The 22514-nt window shown below is 38.9% G+C and overlaps 2 protein-coding genes and 1 long non-coding RNA gene across 4 annotated transcripts in view; all 3 read left to right on the forward strand.

Moving 5' to 3' along the window:
* Window positions 1–7508: 7508 nt before the first annotated feature.
* Window positions 7509–22514, forward strand: part of LOC134803823 (uncharacterized) — a 178104-nt gene continuing 163098 nt past the window's right edge. Inside the window, exon 1 of one of the 2 annotated variants that reach the window (XR_010146022.1) lies at window positions 7509–7557. This is a non-coding gene — a long non-coding RNA (uncharacterized LOC134803823). Of the gene's footprint in view, window positions 7562–22514 lie in introns of both variants that reach the window. The other variant, XR_010146023.1, reaches the window with a different exon arrangement.
* On the forward strand, window positions 7749–15052 carry LOC134803771 (uncharacterized). Its single transcript, XM_063776608.1, has 4 exons — window positions 7749–7912; window positions 8932–9092; window positions 9487–9653; window positions 14823–15052. The coding sequence occupies exons 1-4, from the start codon at window positions 7750–7752 to the stop codon at window positions 15028–15030; spliced, it is 699 nt and encodes a 232-aa protein (XP_063632678.1). The 5' UTR covers window position 7749; the 3' UTR covers window positions 15031–15052.
* On the forward strand, window positions 12938–14550 carry LOC134803740 (leucine-rich repeat-containing protein 34-like). The gene is made up of 2 exons (XM_063776559.1): window positions 12938–13038; window positions 13134–14550. Exon 2 carries the CDS (start codon window positions 13140–13142, stop codon window positions 14505–14507), a length of 1368 nt encoding a protein of 455 aa, XP_063632629.1. The 5' UTR covers window positions 12938–13038; window positions 13134–13139; the 3' UTR covers window positions 14508–14550.

A 22514-nucleotide genomic window follows, 5' to 3' on the forward strand; every position in this document is an offset into this window, starting at 1 on the left:
TTTAGCTGGTCAAGTTGCAATTTAAGTGATGATTTTGATAATTAATAAATATTTAATATCTTTCATTAAAGTAAAAAAATTATTTCATAATTAAAATAATACATCAACTAAACATAAAACTAATTAAAAACTAAACTTAAATATAAATATAAACTAAATAAGTATAAAAAATTGCCTACTGAAGCCCGTCCCGGGCTGCCCCCGACGAAAGGTGCCCATCACGCTCGCTGCGTTGCCGCGTTGGACTGCGATGGACAGCCTTTATGCATCAGGAAAAACCCGGATCGGGGGTCAAGGCCTCTTTCTAGCAGGCGACGACCCAGCTCCCGGAGGAAGGACATACCCTCACCGCACCAGCAGCCTGAGGTCACGACAAATATCTTTCATTTGGATTTGATTTGTAATGTTTTGCAGTTATTTTATTTATTCAAACAAAATGTATGTTATTAGTTACTATTTATATTTTCGTCGCGTAGGTGTGGCGAAATTTTCACTCGGTATAGTTTGTGTAACCCTAGTGCCCCGAAACTCTCGCAACGCTCAACATTCCACTTTTCGAACTCTCTACGCTCGTGGTTCAATTTTGGAATCCTTCGCTTGCTCGGGTATCAATATTAATACGAGGAGTTAAGCAACAACTTTGCCCTCTTGTAAAGTAATAGTTATTTACGATACAAGTGCGGAAAAGAGGTAATTCGAAACGAGTAGCGATAAATTGCGAATAGGGTTACCAGGATACAAATTTAGAATATCCTGACAAAATTCCTGATTTCCGAATATTTTTCCTGACATTCATATTTTTGATGGCCACCCTATTGAGCCGATAGCCGCGTTTTATTAATTTAAGTGATATAAAATGTATTCTTTGTAAGTATTAACTTAAGTAAATAAAAAGGTACTTTGTAAAAAAGTCTATCAATTCAAAAAAATCCTGACATTTTCGTGTTCCGTCCCCATTCCTGACAAAAGGCCAAAATTCCTGACATGTCAGGAAAATTCCTGTCATCTGGTAACCCTAGTTGCGAATTACCTATTCGCGCGTGTATCGTACAACGTTTTAAAATACAAATGGCGCTTTAAACTTTTGTCATACGCACGAAAAGTGCTATTTGACGCACTAGTGCGGGAAAATAGGACCATATGTCCTGTAAATAGGTAACTATTTTCTATGAGTTAAGGTTTTTATTTTATTTTCCGATGACTAACGTTTGCGTTGCCTATATTTGTATGGGATGTTCTGGAAACTCAAAATCCCATACAAATAACACAAACGCGTTCCTAACCTACGTCACGTCACGTTATCGAATGAAATTTACACTAGCGGTACTGAAGCTCTACCATAGGAGTTCCGTGAATGACAGTCGATGTGAGCAAGTTAATGTATCCTTTATTTCTAAAAAGAAACAAACCTGCATTTCAAGATTTTTCTTTTTTTCTTCAATTTGGCTTGTCTAAAAAAATCTTGAGTACTAAATATTAGATTTTATAGATATTTTGTACGACAGACGAGTGTACTAAGTAATGTTTCTTGGAGAAATGTTATCATTAACATTAACTGTATCGACTAGTAGAATAAAATTGCGAGTGTTTATTTTTTGGAATTTTTAGTCGGTTCCAGTCCCGGGCGAGGCAAGCGAGTTTTAGAAAATCTTTGAATGCAGATTTGTTACTATTTAAAAATATAGGAATATCTCCTTTAAGTAAAATGAGCCAGCTTAAGGATTTAAGGTAGTTTCCCTCCAGGGCCCGACTTATCTTTCCACACTGTATAATGTACATATATGAAATGAACCTCGTCCGTTCTAGACTAAGACCTCGGTCAAAAATTTGCGTATTCGATTAAAAAGTAATAAACATTGATTTATATATTTATGTCGTCTATTCTGAACCTTATTGACACGTGTCCAGTCTTATGACTAGCAAACGATCGACGAAGTTCATACGCAGATACTTTAAAATAGTACACAACGAATACGAATCAACTGACAATCACATTATTTATTATTTATAAACTGAAAATACTGAAATATATAGTAATTAGGCATGTGTGTACCAAATAAGTAAATAAAAGTACTTATTTAAATCGTAGGAGTAATATATATTACCAATAAATAAATTATCTTAGCGTGTTTATTTATAAAAAGTAATTTACTATTTTACAAACAAATGATTGAAGTGACAACATTGTCTTACTTTTTTTGGAATCTAATTACGATTTTCAGTTTAGTTGGCAATAAATGGCCGATTAGTTGGCACTTCATTAGTGAAAGAAAACAGGGCAGCGCGCTCTTACATACAGGGCGCCTGGGGCGCCCTTCAGACTATCTTGTCATACAGGGCGCCTATGGCGCCCTTCACACTAACAGGTCAATATAGTTTCCTACTCGAATCTTGTTTCTCCAGATAAGTAAGTAATTTTGAGTAGCAACCTCTTTAAAACCAATTTCCACCTGCACTGTCCTTATATATGTTATGGACCAAGTGATGAATCGGGCATTTTTCATAGTACCCGGGCATTATGAAAAATTACCAATATGAGATGGCAATTTGATAATTAATTAAATTTTACATATATAATGCCTATCACCTATTGGGCAATTTGATAATTCCTATTCAAATAATTAAATTGCCTGGGCACTTTAAATAATATCCATCACCTATTGGGCAATTTGATAATTAGTTAATTACGTTAAGTTTAGGTTAGGTTAGAACTGCAAGCCCACAGACCCACACAGAAAAGAAACGGGTTACAGAAAAGTAGGTTTAGGTTAGGTTGGAATTGCATCCTCCCACAGAAAAGAAATGGGGGGCGATTTTTGAAATTCGATCGCTCGATTTCGTCACTCGAAAATCGGTGGAAAACGGCGAAATGCTAATTTTTGAAATACGAGCGATAGAAATTTGGAATCGAGTGGTATTGACCAGTCGTTTTTAATTCTATTAGTAGAATTTAAAAGCCTAGTAGCGGAGATATTATTGAATGAAATGCACGAAATCGAGCGGTCGAATTTCAAAAATCGGCCCCCTGTGTTTAGAAAAGTAGGTTTAGGTTAGGTTAGAATTGCAACCCCCCACAGAAATACCACGACGCGACCGATTTGATTACATTGCCCGGCTAGAAGCAAGGAAGTATTCATACTGCCCGGTCCAAGTGCCCGTAACATATCTTTATTATCATATTGCCCAACGATCACTTAGCAATATTCATAATGACCAGACAATGTGATAAATAATGAAGTTTGGATAATAATTAACCACTTAGCCCGATATAGCTTGATTCATAATGCCCGGGCATTATACATAATGCCCCCATTAGTGTGTATTGCTGAGCAAGTCTTACGAGTAAATAAGAAAGAAGGCATCTTCGCATTCTCGGCTCAAATTACACAGTGGTTATGCCAGTTATCCGGCAGATTAAATCGTGACGACACCTGACTAGGGCCGGGGTGCACTGAGATCAATGTCATCCGGATAATCATTGACATAGATATCTAGGGACTGGCTTTACGGGCAATAATAATGAGGCATGACAGGGGCCAGTACAGCGGTGTGAAACCGTTATAACGCGATTGGTTGATAAGTTCGCATCACGCGCGCGATAGGTTGACGAGTTCGCATTACGCGCGCTATTGGTCGTAACTAGTTGCGTTAGACTGCACGATTGGCTGGAATTCGTGAGTAACACCGCTGAGCTAGTAACCATTTTAGTGCCCCATTAGCCCGTCCTTAGATATTATACGTCAATGCGGATAATACGATTTTTAATGTTCTGACCAACGATTTATTGTGAATAGGCGGTACCTATTACCGCAATGTTCGGCCGCCAGTGCAGCACTAAGCTAGCTAGTAAACCATAGAGTAACTTAATACAGACTGTGCCTTAAACTGTTTTTTGACAAGTTTACACAGACAATAAAATATGACATTGATGCATCAAGGCGGTTTGTTAACAAGGGCCTACCGGGAAACGCGAAAATCGAAATTTAGTTATCTGCCTCTTTATCGCCGAATATGCAAGAGTGATAGAGAGGTTAGATAACGAAAACAACTAATCCTAAGAATTGACGTAGGTACTAGGTTTTACGAAAGCGACTGCCATCTGACCTTCCAACCCAGAGGGTAAACTAGGCCTTATGGGATTAGTCCGGTTTCCTCACGATGTTTTCCTTCACCGAAAAGCGACTTGTAAATATCAAATGATATTTCGTACATAAGTTCCGAAAAACTCATTGGTACGAGCCGGGGTTCGAACCCAAAGTAAGTTCGAAAGTAATGAATGCATATACACCAATTCAAATTCCACATTATTTTGAGCAGAAAACGCTTTTAGAACAATTCCAACTAAAAATATCTTTATGCGTTCAATGAATGCACTGTAAACATGTTTTTTATGTCTTATTGATCTACACGAGTAGCAAAACAGTGTCATATTTAGGTGGGAGAGCCGTATCTTTGTTTACAACTTATGCGCAAAACTATACGTCGTAGTTTCTTTCTCTTAAAGTTCTTAAACTATACATATTTAGTAGGGATGTACCGACTAGTCGGGAAAGCCGACTATCCGGCCTCATTTGTAGTCGGCGATTAGTCGGCGAGTAGTCAGCAAAAATGGCCGATTAGTCGGCACTTTATAAGTGACAGAAAATCAGGGCAAAAAGAAATTCTGTCGAATTATTGACCGTGTGGTCGCTTTCTTGTCCGGTTGTCGTATGAAATATAGCCTTAGGTTTTTTTTATTTATTAAAATTTTCAGCTTTACTATCTATAAAATGATAAATAGCTTGACGAAAGGGGTAAAACGATTATTTTTAAGTGCATCTGAACCGAACGGGCCTCTATTGTTTCCCAAATAGTTTTAAGTCATAATGTATTGTTTGTCCGAATTTTCGTTAGTCATAATTGGTTTTTCTCAGAAACTTTTCAGGATTGCCATAAAACAAACCTAACTTAACCTAACCTATCTATAGAATAACCTTAGGAAAATCCTGAAAAGTTAACGGTTTCAGTTTTATGAGTAACGATAATATGACAAACAATACATTATGACTTAAAACTCTATGGGAAACAAAGGGACCCCGAACCGAACTTACACGAAACTAATGATCGGCCATCCGAACGCCGATTAGTCGGCTAGTCGGCCAAATCAATAGTCGGTACATCACTAATATTTAGAATTAACGGCCTCCTAGCCTAGTCGGTAGTGACCCTGCCTATTACGAAGCAGGAGGTCCCGGGTTCGAATCCTGGTAAGGGCATTTATTTGTGTGTTCATCACAAATATTTGTTCCTGAGTTATGGATATTTTCTATGGATATAAGTATTTATATACATGTGTATAAATTATATATATCGTCGTCTAGTACCCACAACACAAGCCTTATTGAGCTTACTGTGGGATTAGGTTGATCTGTGTAAATTTGTCCTATTAAAAAAAAGAATTTGTAATTTTTTACTTTCGAGTCTTACATACTATGTTTGGAAAGATGTGTCCCCGATTTCTTGTCGGTGTCATTTTGGGATAACCTCCTCCAATTTAGAAGGGATTTAATCTTCTCGAGGCAGAAGTGTAGTTAGAGCAGGTGTAGCAATAAATAGGGAGTATTACTGCAATGTTCTGCCGCCAGATTGCAGCACTAGTGCACCTAGTAAACCATAGAGTAACTTATACATATGTACTAGGCCTTAAACAGTTTTTTTTACAATTTTTCACTATGATATTGATGCATCAAGGTTTGTTTACAGATGGCCTACCGCGAAACGCGAAAATCGTGATTTCGTTATCTGCCTTTCTATCGATCGAATATGTGATCGATCGAGAGTGATAGAGAGGCAGAAGAGCGATAGATTTATAGTCGATATGGCGCGGTCAGTAGTATCAGTAGGTATCGGTCATGTATTAGCAGTGGGGAGACACTCCTGACCTCGGTCAAACTCGGCACCGTTCGGCTCAGCATTGCTCCGAGCAATTATTAGGGTTGACACAACTTGACGTCCCTTTGCGAGTTTGCGTGCACGACCACAGATAAGATAATTACTTGAATTTTGACAACCCTAAATAGTCGAAAGGGATAGTTAGAAAGGGATACTATGATTCGACCCTGAATCGCTGTCAAACTTCGGTTTTGTAGGAAGTGTTCTTTCTGTACGGTAGTACCATTACTTATTCTGTGGTATTAGTACCTATAAATTTTAAGTTAAGAACCCCTACAAAATGATAATAGTGATTGAAATACTATGCCACAGACAGACACACGACACACTCCCTTTTTGTTTTAAAATACTTAACTTTGATGTTCATTAAGTCTGAAAGTATCACATATTGCAACAACTAATAGTGAATGTTGAAACTTACCGCAAAAAAAATGTTTTTTTTTTTTTGCGGAATTGACTTTTTGTTTTAAAATACTTAACTTTGATGTTCATAAAAAGTCTGGAAGTACCACATATTGCAACAACGAAGAGTGAATGTTGAAACTTACCGCAAAAACTATTTTTTTTTTGCGGAACTGACTTAAGGATGACTCACGTTAGACCGGGCCGTGTCCGGGCCGGAGCTTCCGGCGCATCGTTTTCTATGGAAAGCATCACGTGATCACCTGTCATGTCCTAAAAAAGTAGGCACCGGAAGGTCCAGCCCGGACACAGCCCGGTCTAACGCGAGTCATCCTTAGACTGAGACCTATCCCCTGTGTACCCCAAACCGGAAGCATCCCTTAAACACCTCACTCAGCCCCGAGCTGCGAGCGAGACTGCCGTCTGTCTGTCTGTCCCGATCCGAGGTAAGATTAGTCAATTATATAGATAACGGGTTTTTGTCAGTGACAATCATAGGATACACAACGTGACAAGAAGCTGAGTGAGGACCTTTTGGCACAAATCTTTATGTAATTAAATCTTAGTTTTGTGTTATTTTATTTTGTGTTATTAATTATTATTTGTGCAAATAAACATTTCTTATTCTTATTCTTAATCATTGATAGAGTTACACCAAGAAAAGTCTGCAGAGATTTTGATAGCCCGCGCAGTGCAAGTGTTATTTATACATCATAATTTCATAGAAGTTTGACGTTTAAAATGACACTTGCACTGCGTGGGCTATCAACATCGCTGCAGACTTTTCACGGTCTGACTCTATCGACACTATTTCCATAATATTATTGGTACAGGGCCGTCTTAAACTATGCTGGGGCCCTGGGGCACATAAGAATTTGGGGCCCTTTTGGAAAGTAAAGAAAGCGAATCAAACTAGCATTTTTCTAATATGATCTTCTATTTATTATGGGTAATCAAATATACTGTTACTGTGTGTCCTTCGGGGCCCCCTGAGGATGGGGGCCCCGTGTGCCCTTATGGTACCGACGGTACTGACCATCACGCTCCGCGATGTTGCGTCATTTAGGGTCCTAGTTAAATTGTCTGTTCAATACTTACGCTATAGAATTTCCAATTTAGCAAGAACCGTAAATGGCATAACATTCCCGTGTGGTGACTGTACATTTAAAATTTCTATGTACCAACCCAACCCGGGTATGTCCTTAAACTACGTCCAGGACCCGGGTATGTCCTTAAACTACGTCCAAGACCACCGGTGGACGTGCAGCAGCGTCCCTCAAATTCGGTGTACTCGACTGCGATCGCCAACCCGCCTGCCAAGCGTGGCGATTATGGCATACACCCCCCAAAGGGGGAGGCCTATGTTCAGCAGTGGACGTCTTATGGCTGAGATGATGATGATGATTTACCAACAGAATGCCGTACACCCGCCCGCCCAGCACCACGACCGTTTGGCACCGCTTCCCCGCCCGCGGCCTCACCCTGAGGGTCCAGGATTTGACTCCGGACCTGTATGAGGCAGCTATAACACTGTTGAGAACATATTTCACCAGGGATGAGCCGCCTTGCAAGTATATTGGTGAGTTTTATCCGATTTTTGACGGAGCAAAAGCGAGGCAAGCCTGGCGGCCTAGCCAAGGTGACGATCACTTGCGCTTCGCCATCGAATCGCTGTGTGTCTCTCTATCACTCTTCCGTATTAGTGTGACAGTGCCAGTTGCGTTTCGTTCGCTACGGAGCGATAGCGATTGGCTTGTTGTCTACGAGGCCAGAACAGTGAGTCCTGCGGGGGGGTCTACTCCGACCGACGAAGACACGCCGGAGACGGAGACCCTGACCGACTCTCGGGAGCACTCGAAACCTCGTTTTAGCTCGTGTTTAGAGCATTTAGTAACGAGACGCCTTGGCTGTCATTTTCTGTACAAAACAGTCTGCCGAACTTTGCGGGGGAGGGGCACGTCAAATTGTGTGGCTACGTAACGTACAAATAGCCATGTCAGAAAAACGTCAGTCCATACAAAAGTTTGCATAATTGTCCAAGGTTTTCGGCAGAGGGGTAAGCTCTTAAAGGCGACTTCGGTTATAAAACGTTTTAAGAGCTCGTGCAATGGGGTTGTCAAGTGTCAAAGGTTTGCATAGATGACGCCCCCTTTTTCTATGAGATGTGGCTTAAAGGGCTGGCATCCAGGGCATAAAATTCCATTAAATAAACAAAAATTTGACACAATTCTAGGGATTGACATCCCATCCATATGCTAAATACTTCGACCAGCCAACCCCAGAAAAGTCTGCAACGATTTTGATAGCACATGCAGTGCAAGTCTCGTTTATACGTCATACTGCCCAATTCGAACTTTAAGATACGTCAATTAATAGATCTAGAAACGATATGGATTAGATGTGTCAGTGTCAAAAGTGACGTTTTTGTATGAAGAATCCATATCGTTTCTAGATCTATTAATTGACGTATCTTAAAGTTCGAATCGGGCCGATAATTTCATAAAAGTTTGACGTTTAAAATAACACTTGCACTGCGTAAGCTATCAAAATCGTTGCAGACTTTTCTTGGTCTCTATTAAGTTACCTCAAATCATTCAGGCATCGAGAAGTACCCATCAGCAATGCACGAGCTGGAACAGCTGTGGCGCAAGACGCTGAACGACAACGTGTCGTTGGTGTGCGTGACGGACGACGGCGTCGTTGTCGGCGCCAACGTGTTGGCGGTCGTCTGTAAAGAGGATAAGGATGAGCCCTTCCAGGTTAGTGTATTAATGCCAATCACGACAACGTGTCGTTGGTGTGCGTGGACGACGGCGTCGTTGTCGGTGCCAACGTGTTGGCGGTCGTTTGTAAAGAGGATAAGGATGAACCCTTCCAGGTTAGTGTCTTCATGCCAATCACGACAACGTGTCGTTGGTGTGCGAGCACTTGCAAGTTTATCTCGGGCCCTAAACTAGCTAGGCTATTCGCATTAGATTAGGTAGCATAGTGAGGAGGATTGCCTCACGGTGCCTCTCTTTACTGTCTACGGCGCACCAGGGCGCAGCGGCGCACAGGTTGGGAACCCCTACCTTACATACATATTCATCGCTCTTTAGACTTTATATTTCAACAGCCTAAAGATTTGTCTTGTAATTTAAATATTGTTTGCAGACACACGACAAAATATGGGCGCAACTTTTCGGAGCCGTGGACCTGGTGTCTCGAGGAGTGGACATCTTCGAGAAGTATGGCGTCGACAAGTATCTGACGGCGTATGGGCTGGTGGTGGACCCTGCGTGGAGGGGGCTCGGGGTCGCCAAGGAGATACTGAAGGCTAGGTATCGTTATCATAGTTTAGCGAGCTAGGTATCCTTGTCACAGTTTAAACAGTCAGCGCCAATCACGACACGTTGTCGTAGCGGGGAGATATGGAAAACAGATTTTTATTATTATTTGCTATTCTATTGTTTTATCTCTGTAGTAAAATGGATAGTTTGTTGTTTGTATTATTTCTATTTTTAAGTTATTTATTGTTTACCTTAGTTTTAATTGTTTAATTCTTTTAAGTGTTTCGATCATTTATGTTTGATTTTATTAAAATGAAAGAGGAAAACGACAGCATCTCTCATTACCATATTGATTCCTTTGCGAATAGAATTCCATTTCACGCATTATCGCGCCAGAAAATTCCTTCTTTATTGAGTTCCTAAGCATTCGTTCCCAACGCTGGCGTAGTAGCGGTCAAGTAGATTTTAAAGAAAACCGGTGTAAATTGAGGTGCCGTAGGTCCAGAGAGTTTTTGAAAAATCGTACCGTTTTTAGGGTTCCGTACGCAAAGGGTAAAAACGGGACCCTATCACTAAGACTTCACTGTCCGTCTGTCCGTCTGGCTGTCACCAGGCTGTACCTCATCAACCGTGAAAGCTAGAGAATTGAAATTGTCGCAGATGATGTATTTCTGTTGCCGCTATAACAACAAATACTAAAAAGTACGGAACCCTCGGTGGGCGAGTCCGACTTGCACTTACCGGGTTTTTTCTTTTTTTAGTAAGTACACAAAAATCGTACCGGTTTTTTAGATCACAATACGGTTGCCAAAAATTTAATTAGCAGTCTTGAGGATTTTCTCTATACCGTAAAACGGGGTGAGTAGGTTTCGCGGGGAGAGGTGGGTTAAGAATGGGGAGAGAAGGTTTCAGAGGGGGGTGAGAAGGGATTTTAAGGCTACTGCTACAAAAATAATGTATTCCAATTTAAAATGGTGCTATAGTAATACGCATAATAAAAAAAATGGATCAACAATCTTCCAAAATCACCTTTGTATGAAAACCCCTCTCACCCCAAATACGAGGCACTACGGGGTGAGGTGGGTTTTCCTCTTTATCGTCAAAGTTATGAAACGGAACTACCCAAAATAAAATAAAAACTAAAATACAAACGTCCGGAACACTTATTATATACACCATTCAGTTTTCATATGTAAAAATAAAATGTTATCGAGGTTTGAATTTCAGTTTTGACCCTACTCACCCCATTTTACGGTATGACTTTATTAGATATTATTTTTGAGGCAATTCATCGATTACTTTATTTGTTGAAACTTACAACAAATTAAAATTCAAAACCATGATATGCATGCACGGCTCATTAGTTTAGTAAAAAAGTTTATTTGACCGACTTTAGTAATAATGGGCCTGTTATAGTATATAATATCATCGAGAGCGTGGAATTGCATATGTAGTAGTATTGTTTGTTTACAGGCATTCTATATTTGAATTTTCTATTTTCTTGTACTATCAGCATACAACCACTACAAATGCAATTCCATCTTCTCGATAATTCAACTATAACATCGGATACAATAACAACATATATACCTAGAGTTAGACCAACAAAAGTCTGCAGCAATTTTGATAGCCCACGCAGTACAAGTGTTATTTAAACGTCATATTTTCATAGAAGTTTGACGTTTAAAATAACACTTGCACTGCGTGGGCTATCAAAATTTCTGCAGACTTTTCTTGGTCTAACTCTACCTAACCTAAATAACGAACAAAATTAAATAGACTTTAATCGTGTATTTGTTTGTGATAATTATATGGATAGGCAATGTTGAGCAAGATAGGCAATGTTGAGCAAGTTATTGTACCTACTGATTCTGAGCACTCGACTCTCCAATTATGAGAAATTGCAATAGCATTCGGAATGCGGTTGCGGGCGCCATATAAATACTATAAATAGGTGGATTCCATTCCAGAGATCTTTACTATAGAGTTCTTCTTATTTACATCAGGGTCCGTACCGAACGATACGGTACTCTCTCTCTCTATCACTCTTCCATATCTTTCACTAGCGACAGAGAGACATTTCGTTTCGTTCACTACCCCGCAAACGATTGGCATCTTGACTAGGCCCCCAAGGTCGGGTTTCTAACCGATGTTTTATATGGGGACGATGGGGAAAAGATAAAACTAATACGCGTATTAGGCGTATAAAATCTAGGTATTCAAAAAATGTTTAGGCACTTAGGCCTGAAGAGGCCGTTATCGATTTGTAGATGTAAAATTGATAGATTTTGACGAAGAAATTCTACACTTTTTGCTACCTAATAGAAATAGTACTGGTTTCTATTCGCACGACTTCCCGTCTTGTACTTTTATAGAATTTTTTTTTGAAAAGAGACTCACTAAATTAGTAATGATTTTTTTTCTGAAAGACGTTTAGGTAATCGCGCGTAAAGCACTGAATTTGACGATCTTATTTGTAAATTTCGTAAAGTTTGGACTACTAAAAATGGTAAATTTGTATTTCACATATCCTGTACTCGAACTTTTGTAGACTACATTTTTGTTATTATGACTTTGAAGTAGTGTAAATGAAAGTTAGACGAAATCAATTTTCTCCAGAAATTACTTCAAAACAGGTGACAATTTCTTTGAAACTCGACTTAATTTCAACGTAATTTTGATACTTAAACAATCCTAAACATTTCCTGAAACTGTTCTTATACATAATTTAGTATAATTTACCACCATAATTTTTTAATTAATTTTTAAAACCTGCCCCTTCTCGTCATGTATTACCGGTGACGCACGCTCGCGACCTCATTATTAAAAGCCAAGATGAAAAGACGTGCTAATAGAAACCAATATTTGCTATTTAGATATTACGTAACAAAAGGTGTACAATTTCAACGACCAAATCCATCAATTTCACATTTCTGCTCTAAAATCGTACACGGCCTCTGAAGGACTGATAAGTTTATGTTACTTGTACCGACATTGCACAGAATTTAAGTATTATTTCAGGACTCATATCTTTTACAAAATTCGCGGCAGTGATTTGGTAATAGGTAATAGCAAAAAGAATTTGTAAATTATCTTTGGTAGAGTGTGCGGAAAGAGAAGAGCCGTAGAATGTATTGGATCCCATAATGATCCCATACATTTCACGACTCTTCTCTTTCCGCACCGCGCGCATTGGAGGGTCTGCCATCTTGTGGCCTGAATAGGAAGCATAAACGTCACATTTACACCTCCCGCCAAAAATCTGACGGCTCCTATCTATCAAAGAGTAGTATAATATATAGGACACCTATGCAGCCCCCTGTATACTTCATGCACGCTCCCTTATTTGAATTTAGAAAAAAAATACTGTCAGGCCATTGCCGACCAAATAGTTTTCAAATTGTCATTTCCCATTTTGACAGATTTTGACTTGCAGGTATTGACAATTACTTTCATAGTTATTTATTTACTATACAATTGATTTTTGATAAATATATATATATATATTTTAATTCATATTCTTTATTCTAGTTAGGAATGGGGACTAAATCACAGCGGAAGTGCATATGCGACACAGCGCAAGTTGTTAGAAAAATCACAGGTCACCCACCACCTTTAAAAGATACAGAAACCAACAAGATCAGACTCGCACTATTTACAGAAAAAAATTCAGATGGATCCGGGTATTTAGTATTACGAGGGCATGATATTTACGACAGATACAAAAGGAGAATCAAAGACAGCGATATAAGAGCAATTTGCTACTATATTAATGAGCTACCACGAAGAATTACAAAGCTGGACTTGTGTTACAACCAAATCACAGATGTCGGCTTCAAAAAAATATTAAAAAAGTTGCTGGTTAAAGGTCGATCCAGTTTAATTAACCTGAATATAATGAATAACGAATTAACAGAATTATCTATGCTTAGACTAGCAAATTACGCTAAATTTATCAAATTGAAATATTTAAGAATTAACGGTAATGATACTGGAACTACAGGAGGAGAGTATTTTGCAAAGTTTTTAAGAGAAAATACGAGCGTAGAGTTTTGTGATATCGGAGAGACAGGACAGACTTTGACCAGCGTGGCTCATCTAGTCACAGCGTTAAGAACGGACCAGGGTACAAACACAACAATAAAAGTGTTAGATTTTAGTAGAATAATACCTTTATTTAACCGATATTCGTATGAAACAAAATGGCTGGCGTACCACATTGAATACTTATTGGAAAGAAATGAAACACTCATTGAATTACACCTTCAAAAAAATCAATTCATCGGTCACGATATGGAGTACTTAGTCAGGGGATTACGATGTAATAAAAGCTTATTATATTTGGACTTGGGGTTTAATAGCATTGGTGAATACGGGGCCGAATTGCTAGGGAAATACTTAGCCGAAAAACCTAACCTAATTCTCCTAAATTTGGCGGGAAACGATATAACGGATACTGGAGCGCGCGCTTTAAGTTTCGGGTTGCCATACTCAAAAATTCGTGCCCTAGACGTCAGTCGCAACAGAATTACTCAACGGGGAATTTTGGATTTGCTGAATTCGGTGAAAAAGCCGTACTATTTGAGATTTTTAAATATTTGGGGAAATAAAATTGATCATGTTGCTTGCGAAGTTATTCAGAGAATGCTGATGAGTGGAGCTTTATTTCAACAGACTATTGACGTTCAAATATACGAAGTGGACGAAGTTTTGCATGCAGCGTATTATCCAAATCCTTCTAATAGAAACAAACACTTTTATTATTGTGAATTGGACTATGGCTACGCACAGCCGATTTATCATATTAAAAGAAATGTTATTGATGAGAAAAAACCGGTTAAAGTTGATTGCAAACACCGGAAGAAGTTGGATAAAGTGTATAATGAAGTTAGGACAGTATTTTGATATTTTTTATGCTTTGTAATATTATTTGCCTTTTTGACATTGTTTATTTTAATATATTTTACTTAATACATACAAGTGTTGTCTCTTTAAGTACACATGTAAGGTTTACCTGCTTGGTTTTTATCGTCTTATGAGTTTAAACGTTTAAAGTAAGTATTATAATTATTTTCTTTCTTTCTATGATTTAATTCTAATTTTTCTTATTTTACTTTGATCAAAGTTTCTCCATAATCGTGTCACTACATAAACCTTTTTTGTTTTAATCTTTATAGTGACATCAATGTCCGAATAACAACGTTGTTTTTATATTTTCAGAATCAGCCTCTGCCGCAGCCTTGGAATTAAAGTAACTGCAACAGTCTTCACAGCTAGGGCTTCGCAAATAGCAGCCAAAAAAGCAGGGTTTCTGGACCTCTACGAAATGACCTACGAAGAGCTGGCTAAGAAGGGATGCGTCTTTCCTGGAGTTGAGGAGGACACGAAATCTTCTAAGCTAATGGCTTTAGTCATTGATGAAAATTAAAAGCTATATTATGCTATTGTACTACCTATGTTTAGAAATATACCAGTTTATTGTATACGCTATGAAATGTAAAATATTTATTTGCGGAAGAAATGACAAATTATAAAGTAATTGAAAGTATGTAAAGTTATAGCTGGTCAAGCAGATCTTGTCAGTAGAAAAAGGCGGCAAATTTGAAAAATGTAGGCGCTAAGGGATATCGACCCATAGAAAATTTGAATTTCGCGCCTTTTTTTACTGACAAGATTTGCTTGACCAGCTAATTCAAGAGGTTTTATTTTTATGCCCTCTATTAGACGATAGCTGTAATAGTTTTTGAGCGACATCTGTGATGCAATAGCGAAATTAAGAAATTTTATATTAGCATCCCGCCGTCACAAGATGTCGCCACGTAACGGTAAAAAAAAAGAAATTTTATATTATTTTACGATAAAAGTATTAAACTGTGCAAAATATATCATTATCACAATTGATTGTTATATACCAAATATTGGGGCCCTTTAGCACCAAGAATATTAAATTATATTCAATTATAAAAATGGGGAGCTTCAATCCCTTCATCTGGTAATACCGAAAGCAAAATGGCGTCGCGTTGTGTCTAAATGAAATGTCAATTGTCAATCGGTTGTTGACTCCCGTTGCTCTCGGATGATCTCGTAGCGCCTGTACGACTGATAGAATTATTAAAATTCAAATAAATCCTGGCCATGAAACGCCAGGTCACGTTTATTTTAAACTAAACAGTGAAATGTAATGTTTGCTACTAGGTCCTTCAAGAGTCTACGTGGACTGTTTCAGAAAAGAAAACATTAAAAGCCAGCTCAAAAGAAAACAGTTTTGTTTTTACTAAACATCCTGCATTGAAAAGTGTTTGATTAGAGTTTTGGCTCCTCCTTCGCTTCCTTGTTTCTTCATCAGTTAAAAAAGCGAGTTTTTTTTAAATAGTGTTGTGAGTTTTGAGAAATTAAAAAAAGTGTTCAAAATATGTCAAATAGTGAAAATATGTGAAAGTGTGTGTGTAAAGATGGATTTACTTTGATTCTTCAAGGATTACCCCCTGCATTGAAGGTATGTCTAAAAATATTGTCTATATTTATCCCAAAACATGGTCCCACTGAGATTAAGTATTGAAATACCTTCATGATTAAAAAAAAACAAATAGCTCATACGATTTGTGTTTGCTTGTTCAAATTCCAATAAATTCTGCCAGAAATATTTGTATTCTAGATTGCCCAAGATCTTACCTACCAGAAAAATAAAAAATTCAACAATTAGGTAAGTATATTATTGAAAGTTTTTATTTTTCTTTTTTATACCTATTCAAATAAACATTTTTGTTTCAAGATAATATTTGTGTATTGTGCACACACAAATTGACTAAGCCCCACAGTAAGCTCAAGAAGGCTTGTGTTATAGGTATTCAAACAAAAATATAATATACAAATACATAAAAACATAGAAAACACCCATAACTCAGGAACAAATATCTGTGCTAATCACACAAATAAATGCCCTTACCGGGATTCAAACCCAGGACCATCAACTTCAATGCCAGACCCGACTGAAAGGGCCAGACTGGTAGTCAAACTTTTAGAAAAAAAACTTCTTTATCTTACACAATCATAGAGTTTTTACTTTATGCAAGTATTCAGGCTAAATTTCTATATATTTAGAGAGAGAATCATACTATCTTTGTCTTACACTAGTACTAGCACCCAAAAGAAAAGGATGAGTATAGTTTGTTCTTATTTACTGTCAAATTTGTTTGACTAACTATAGTCATCAATTAACACAGTGCAAAATTTTGCCACCACTTTCTTCTTGTGATAATCAGGTTTGCAAATTTTTAATTAAATTAGGTTACTAGACTATAGAAAATGATGCCAGTTTAACCATGAATAAGCTTACAAAGATGTGTGAGATACTTTCATTGACATGTGTAAAGTTTCTCACATTAAAATATAAGAAAAACTAACAAAATAATGTAATATTGTCAGTTTTTAGGGTTCCATACCCAAAGGGTAATAACGGGACCCTATTACTAAGACTCCTCTGTCCGTCCGTCCCTCTGTCTGTCACCAGGCTGTATCTCAGGAACTGTGATAGCTAGACAGTTGAAATTTTCACAGATGATGTATTTCTGTTGCCGCTATAACAACAAATACTAAAAACGTAATAAAATAAATATTTAAGTGGGGCTCCCATACAACAAACGTGATTTTTTTGCCGTTTATTGCGTAATGGTACGGAACCCTTCGTGCGCGAGTCCGACTCGCACTTGGCCGGTTTTTCTTAAATTTTGCCATCCAAAGCAAATTTATCTTGCAGCCTGGGACTACGAGGCAATACCGTATTTGTGCATGGAATGAAAAAAAAAAGAAATATTACGTCGTCACGCTAATTGCTAAGCGGTCAGCCAAGCACAGGAGGGGCGCGACAGTATGTCGCCCGCGAGATATACCCGCCTTTTTCTAACTGTATTAATTAAAGAGGGACGGGTAGTCTGTCTCGCGAACGAGATCGCCACTCTATAGTCTGTATCTTTAGGTATTTAAATAAAAGTAAACAAAATCTACCCTCAAATGGTTCCTTAAAGTTGAGGGTAGATGAAAACATTACACGATCAAATAATGTAGGTTAAAGTCAGGTCGTTCAGTGACAGATCCAGGCGGTTTTGTATTTGGTTGGTTAACCAATCAATGGTATAACTACCCGAAAATATACAAATTATTTGTTTACTTTTATTTAAATACCTAAAGACAGTGGGTAGACACTCCTGACTTCGGGCAAACTCGGCTCCGTTCGGCTCAGCATTGCTCCGAGCAATTATTAGGGTTGGCACCACTTGACGGCCTTTTGCGTACACGACCACAGATAAAATAATCACTTGAATTTTGACAACCCTAAATAGCCGAAAGGGATAGTACCATAAGTTAGAAAGGGATATCATGATTCGACCCTGAATCGCTGTCAAACTTCGGTTTTGTAGGAAGTGTCCTTTCTGTGTGGTAGTACTATTATTTGAAACTTCGAACACACCCGACTTGAAGATCTTGACGCCAAACGCCAGCTCCGAAAAACTCGGCCCAAGCCCTCCTACAATTACATATACAACGCGTCTGGGCAGCTTTACTGTGTTTTGTGTTGCCGCATTTTCAAGACCAAATTTGGATTTGCGAGCCACGCTCGCGCCCATGCACGTAATAGTTAAAACCCCTTTTTAATTTGTCAGGATGTCGCCGTCGACGGATACGTCTGGGAGGACATCATCACTATTATTTATTCTGTGCTAAAGATACAGAGTATAGTGCTAGCCTGGCTGTTCTATTCAAGCATGAGAAACATTGTACATGCGTAATGTGCGTATTCTTTAATCTGCGTTAATTGCCCTCAATTGATATGCGCGCGCGCCGATAAAGGGTCTTTGTTAATTACTCACAAATTAGGCGGAGTAGCCTACATACCAGCGGTCAAACATATTCGTTAGGCTACGCCAGTGGGGAGACACTCCTCGTTTCGGCATAGAATAAATAATAGTACTAGGTACAGAAGACTCACTCTCTAACAAAACGCGTCTGTTAGGATCAGGACAGATATGGCCGCTAGGTGGCGACAGCGCCACGCGCGGCTTATGGCTAGCCACCAAAATTGGTGTGGAACGGATGTACTTTTAGCTACCCGTTGCAATGCGACGAAATCGCGGAGTGAGCCACGCCTGCCAGCGGTCAAACATATTCGTTAGGCTACGCCAGTGGGGAGACACTCCTCGTTTCGGGCAAATTCGGCTCCATTCGGCTCAGCATTGCTCCGAACAATTGGTTGGCATCACTTGACGTGCTTTTGTGTGCACGACCACAGATAAGATAATGACTTGAATGTTGACAACCCTAAATAGTCGAAAGGGATAGTGCCATATATTAGAAACGGATAGCATGATTCGACCCTGAACCCCTGTCAAACTTCGGTTTTGTAGGAAGTTTCCTTTCTGTACGGTAGTACTATTATTTATTCTGCGGTATTGTCAAAAGTCCGCAGCAAGCTCGGTTCTCCATACAAACGTAGTTACGCTCTCGTTAGGGTTCCGTACCCAAAGGGTAAAAACGGGACCCTATTACTAAGACTCCGCTGTCCGTCTATCCGTGTTGTCTGTCCGCCTGTCTGTTTGTCCGTCTGTCTCTCTGTCAGTTGAAATTTTCACAGATGATGTATTTCTGTTGCCGCTATAACAACAAATACTAAAAGTACGGAACCCCCGGTGGGCGAGACCGACTCGCACTGGTCCGGTTTTTTTAAAACGACTAGCTCTGAAACTTTATACAATAGGATAAGGTGTATTCTATGCCCGTAATTAGTTTATGTAGTTGTTTTACCTGTTAATCCTGCGAATAAATAAATAAATGAATATCAGGGGAGATCTTACACAGATCAACCTAGCCCCAAACTAAGCAAAGCTTGTACTATGGGTGCTTGGCGACGATATACCGAATATACCGATACGACGATATAAAACACCCATGACTCAGGAACAAATATCTCTGCTCATCACACAAATAAATGCCCTTACCGGGATTCGTACCCAGGACCATCACAGGCAGGGTCACTACCCAGTAGGCCAGACCGGTGTCAAATACTTTCTTATATAGCCTAGATGCGAAGCCTTTAAGCCAAATATCATTGAACAAAACTAAGAGAGGTAAAACCTATACCTTACTGCATGGCGCCATCTATGAAAATCTTTAACAGTAGGGGGTATTACTGCAATGTTCTGCCGCCAGAGTGCAGCACTAGCGCCTCTAGTAAACCATAGAGTAACTTAAAATACAATACTGTGCCTTAAACTGTTTTTGGTCAAATTTTCACATACAATAAAATATTTATATAACATTGATGCATCAAGGGCCTACCGGGAAACGCGAAAATGGAAATTTAGTTATCTGCCTCTTTTTTGCTCGAATATGCAAGAGTGATAGAGAGGTTAGATAACGAAATATCGATTTTGCAATGTTTCGCGGTAGACTCCCAGATTGTGATGGATTGTTGTAGTGGCGCCGTGGCGCCCCCTCCGCGGAGTTTCCCGTAACCCGTAATATTCCCTCTTGCCAACCCGTTTGCTGCAGCTGATCGATGGTATGCAACAATGACGAAATGAAAATACTTTCGTTTGCGTCAACTTCTACGAACATTGACAATGGACTCAGTCTCAGTATTGACCTGTTGACAGACGCGATTCCTCATATTGTGTTGTTACATCAACACTCTACTAAATCTCATATTTTCACGCAAACATTTTGGTTTAAGCTTCTTTGCCACTAACTAGGGTTGAAAATTCTCGAAAAAATCAAATCGATTTTTTCAGGACGTTTTGAAATTTCGTTTTTTTTACGTATTATTCAGTTTTTTTGGGAAAGAAATGAAACTTTTTTAAAGTAACGACGGCGTCAAATTCAATAGACATTTTCACAAACGATCGCCAGCCAGCATTTAGATAACAAAACACACGACTAAGCAGGTGTAGTTACCTAAACTATGGATTTAATATAAATGGAAATATTCACAAGTTCTTTTCAATGTGCGTTTTTTTCCGTTTATTTCAGTTTTTTTTGTGTTTTTCGGAAAAATATTGTATAAACTAATTGACATTGATTTTTCCGAATAAAACTTAAAAAAACATGGCTTTTAGAAAAAAACACCGGCCAAGTGCGAGTCGGACTCGCGTTTCTAGGGTTCCGTACATAAGTCCGACTCACGCTTGTCAAAGAACTATTTTGTGTATTTTTTTCAAAATTTTAGACGTAGTAGTTTCGGAGATAAGATAAGATAAGGGGGGGAATGGTAATTTTTTGGCCATTTTCTTAAATAACTTCGAACCTATGTATTTTAAAATTATAAAAAAAACATGTCCATCTTTGGGTCACTAATTTACATATGTGTACCAAATTTCAACTTAATTGGTCCAGTAGTTTCCGAGAAAATAGGCTGTTACAGACGGACAGACAGACAGACGCACGAGTGATCCTATAAGGGTTCCGCTTTTTCCTTTTGAGGTACGGAACCCTAAAAACGGGATATTTTCCAGGTTTTTTCAACCCTACCACCAACGTAGGTATAAAAAAAGACAAGACAGACAAGGGTACGTCGTTATACTCTCGTCTCGTTGGGCTGACTCATGGCGTTTCACTGCACACGTAGTACTTTCCACTTTCATCTAGGACCGCAGAATACTTATTAGCCGGCTGGCTGTGGCTAGTCTGTCGTTTATCTATGTTAATGTTAATTACTTGTATCCTGTCAGGGCTTTTCTTGGACTCCGACAGAAAAACATTTGGAAGCTATATTCTGTATTTTTAGGTATTTAAATAAAAGTAAACAAAATCCACCCTCAAATGGCTCCTTAAGCCAGTTGAGGGTAGAAGAAAACATTACACGATCAAATAATGTAGGTTAAAGTCAGGTCGTTCAGTGACAGATCCACTACCCGAAAATGTACAAATTGTTTGTTTACTTTTATTTAAATACCTAAAGATACAGACAGATGCCCCAAGCACACCACCCCACCACCACCGCACCTAGGTGCGAGATGTGGGTGACGTCATCACCAAGCTTAAATGGAGTTGGGGCATGTTGCCAGGCAGCTGGCAGGTGGACCAAAATGTTGACGGATTGGTGGCCGCTTTCGGATGAAAGAAGCGCCTAGCGTCCGTTGGCTGGCTGGGTGGATGACGTTCGAAAAATCGCGGGGCACTTTTGGATGAGGACCGGGATAATTGGCGTACACGAACCTATGCTCAGCAGTGCGCGACTGAAGGTTAAATATGATGATGAGTCCTAGATGTACGTAGGTACGTACTAATATCCATGCAATGCTAAACAGACGCAGAGGCACCTAATTCGCATCGCCTTCGCGGTTTGCGGTCGTCCAGGTCTTATAATATTACATTACTAAGTTACTAACGTTTCTTTGTATCATGGGAAATCTTGACAGAGGCTTTAATGATGTGGTAGACAAATCTGACAAATAATGGCAGTTTTATTACTTCTAGCTACGCCCCGGCTTCGCACGGGTTACACAAAACCTTAACGAATTATACACTTAAACCTTCCTCAAGAATTACTCTATTGATAGGTGAAAACCGCATAAAGTTCAGTAGTTTTTGAGTTTATCGCGAACATACATACACACAAACAGACAGACGCACCTTATAAAACAAAGTCCCCCGACTTTGTTTTATAAGGTGTAGTGATGAGAATGAGAAACTGAGGCTCAGTAGAAGTTATATTATTACTGTGGTTTGGTATTTCAATGATTTTAGCAATTTAAAATCGTACAAGTCTCAAAGAAAACCCAAAGTTATTGCCCAAGAATAGCTTGTCAGTGGACTGTGGAGCATAGGCAGAGATAATTATATTGTCTTTTTCTTATGCTAACATTATAACTCCAAAAAGGTATAGTGTTATTATTCTACTGTTATGGAAAGGGCGTGTGT

The sequence above is a fragment of the Cydia splendana genome, chromosome 27 (assembly GCF_910591565.1).
Source record: "Cydia splendana chromosome 27, ilCydSple1.2, whole genome shotgun sequence".
NCBI lineage: Eukaryota > Metazoa > Arthropoda > Insecta > Lepidoptera > Tortricidae > Cydia > Cydia splendana.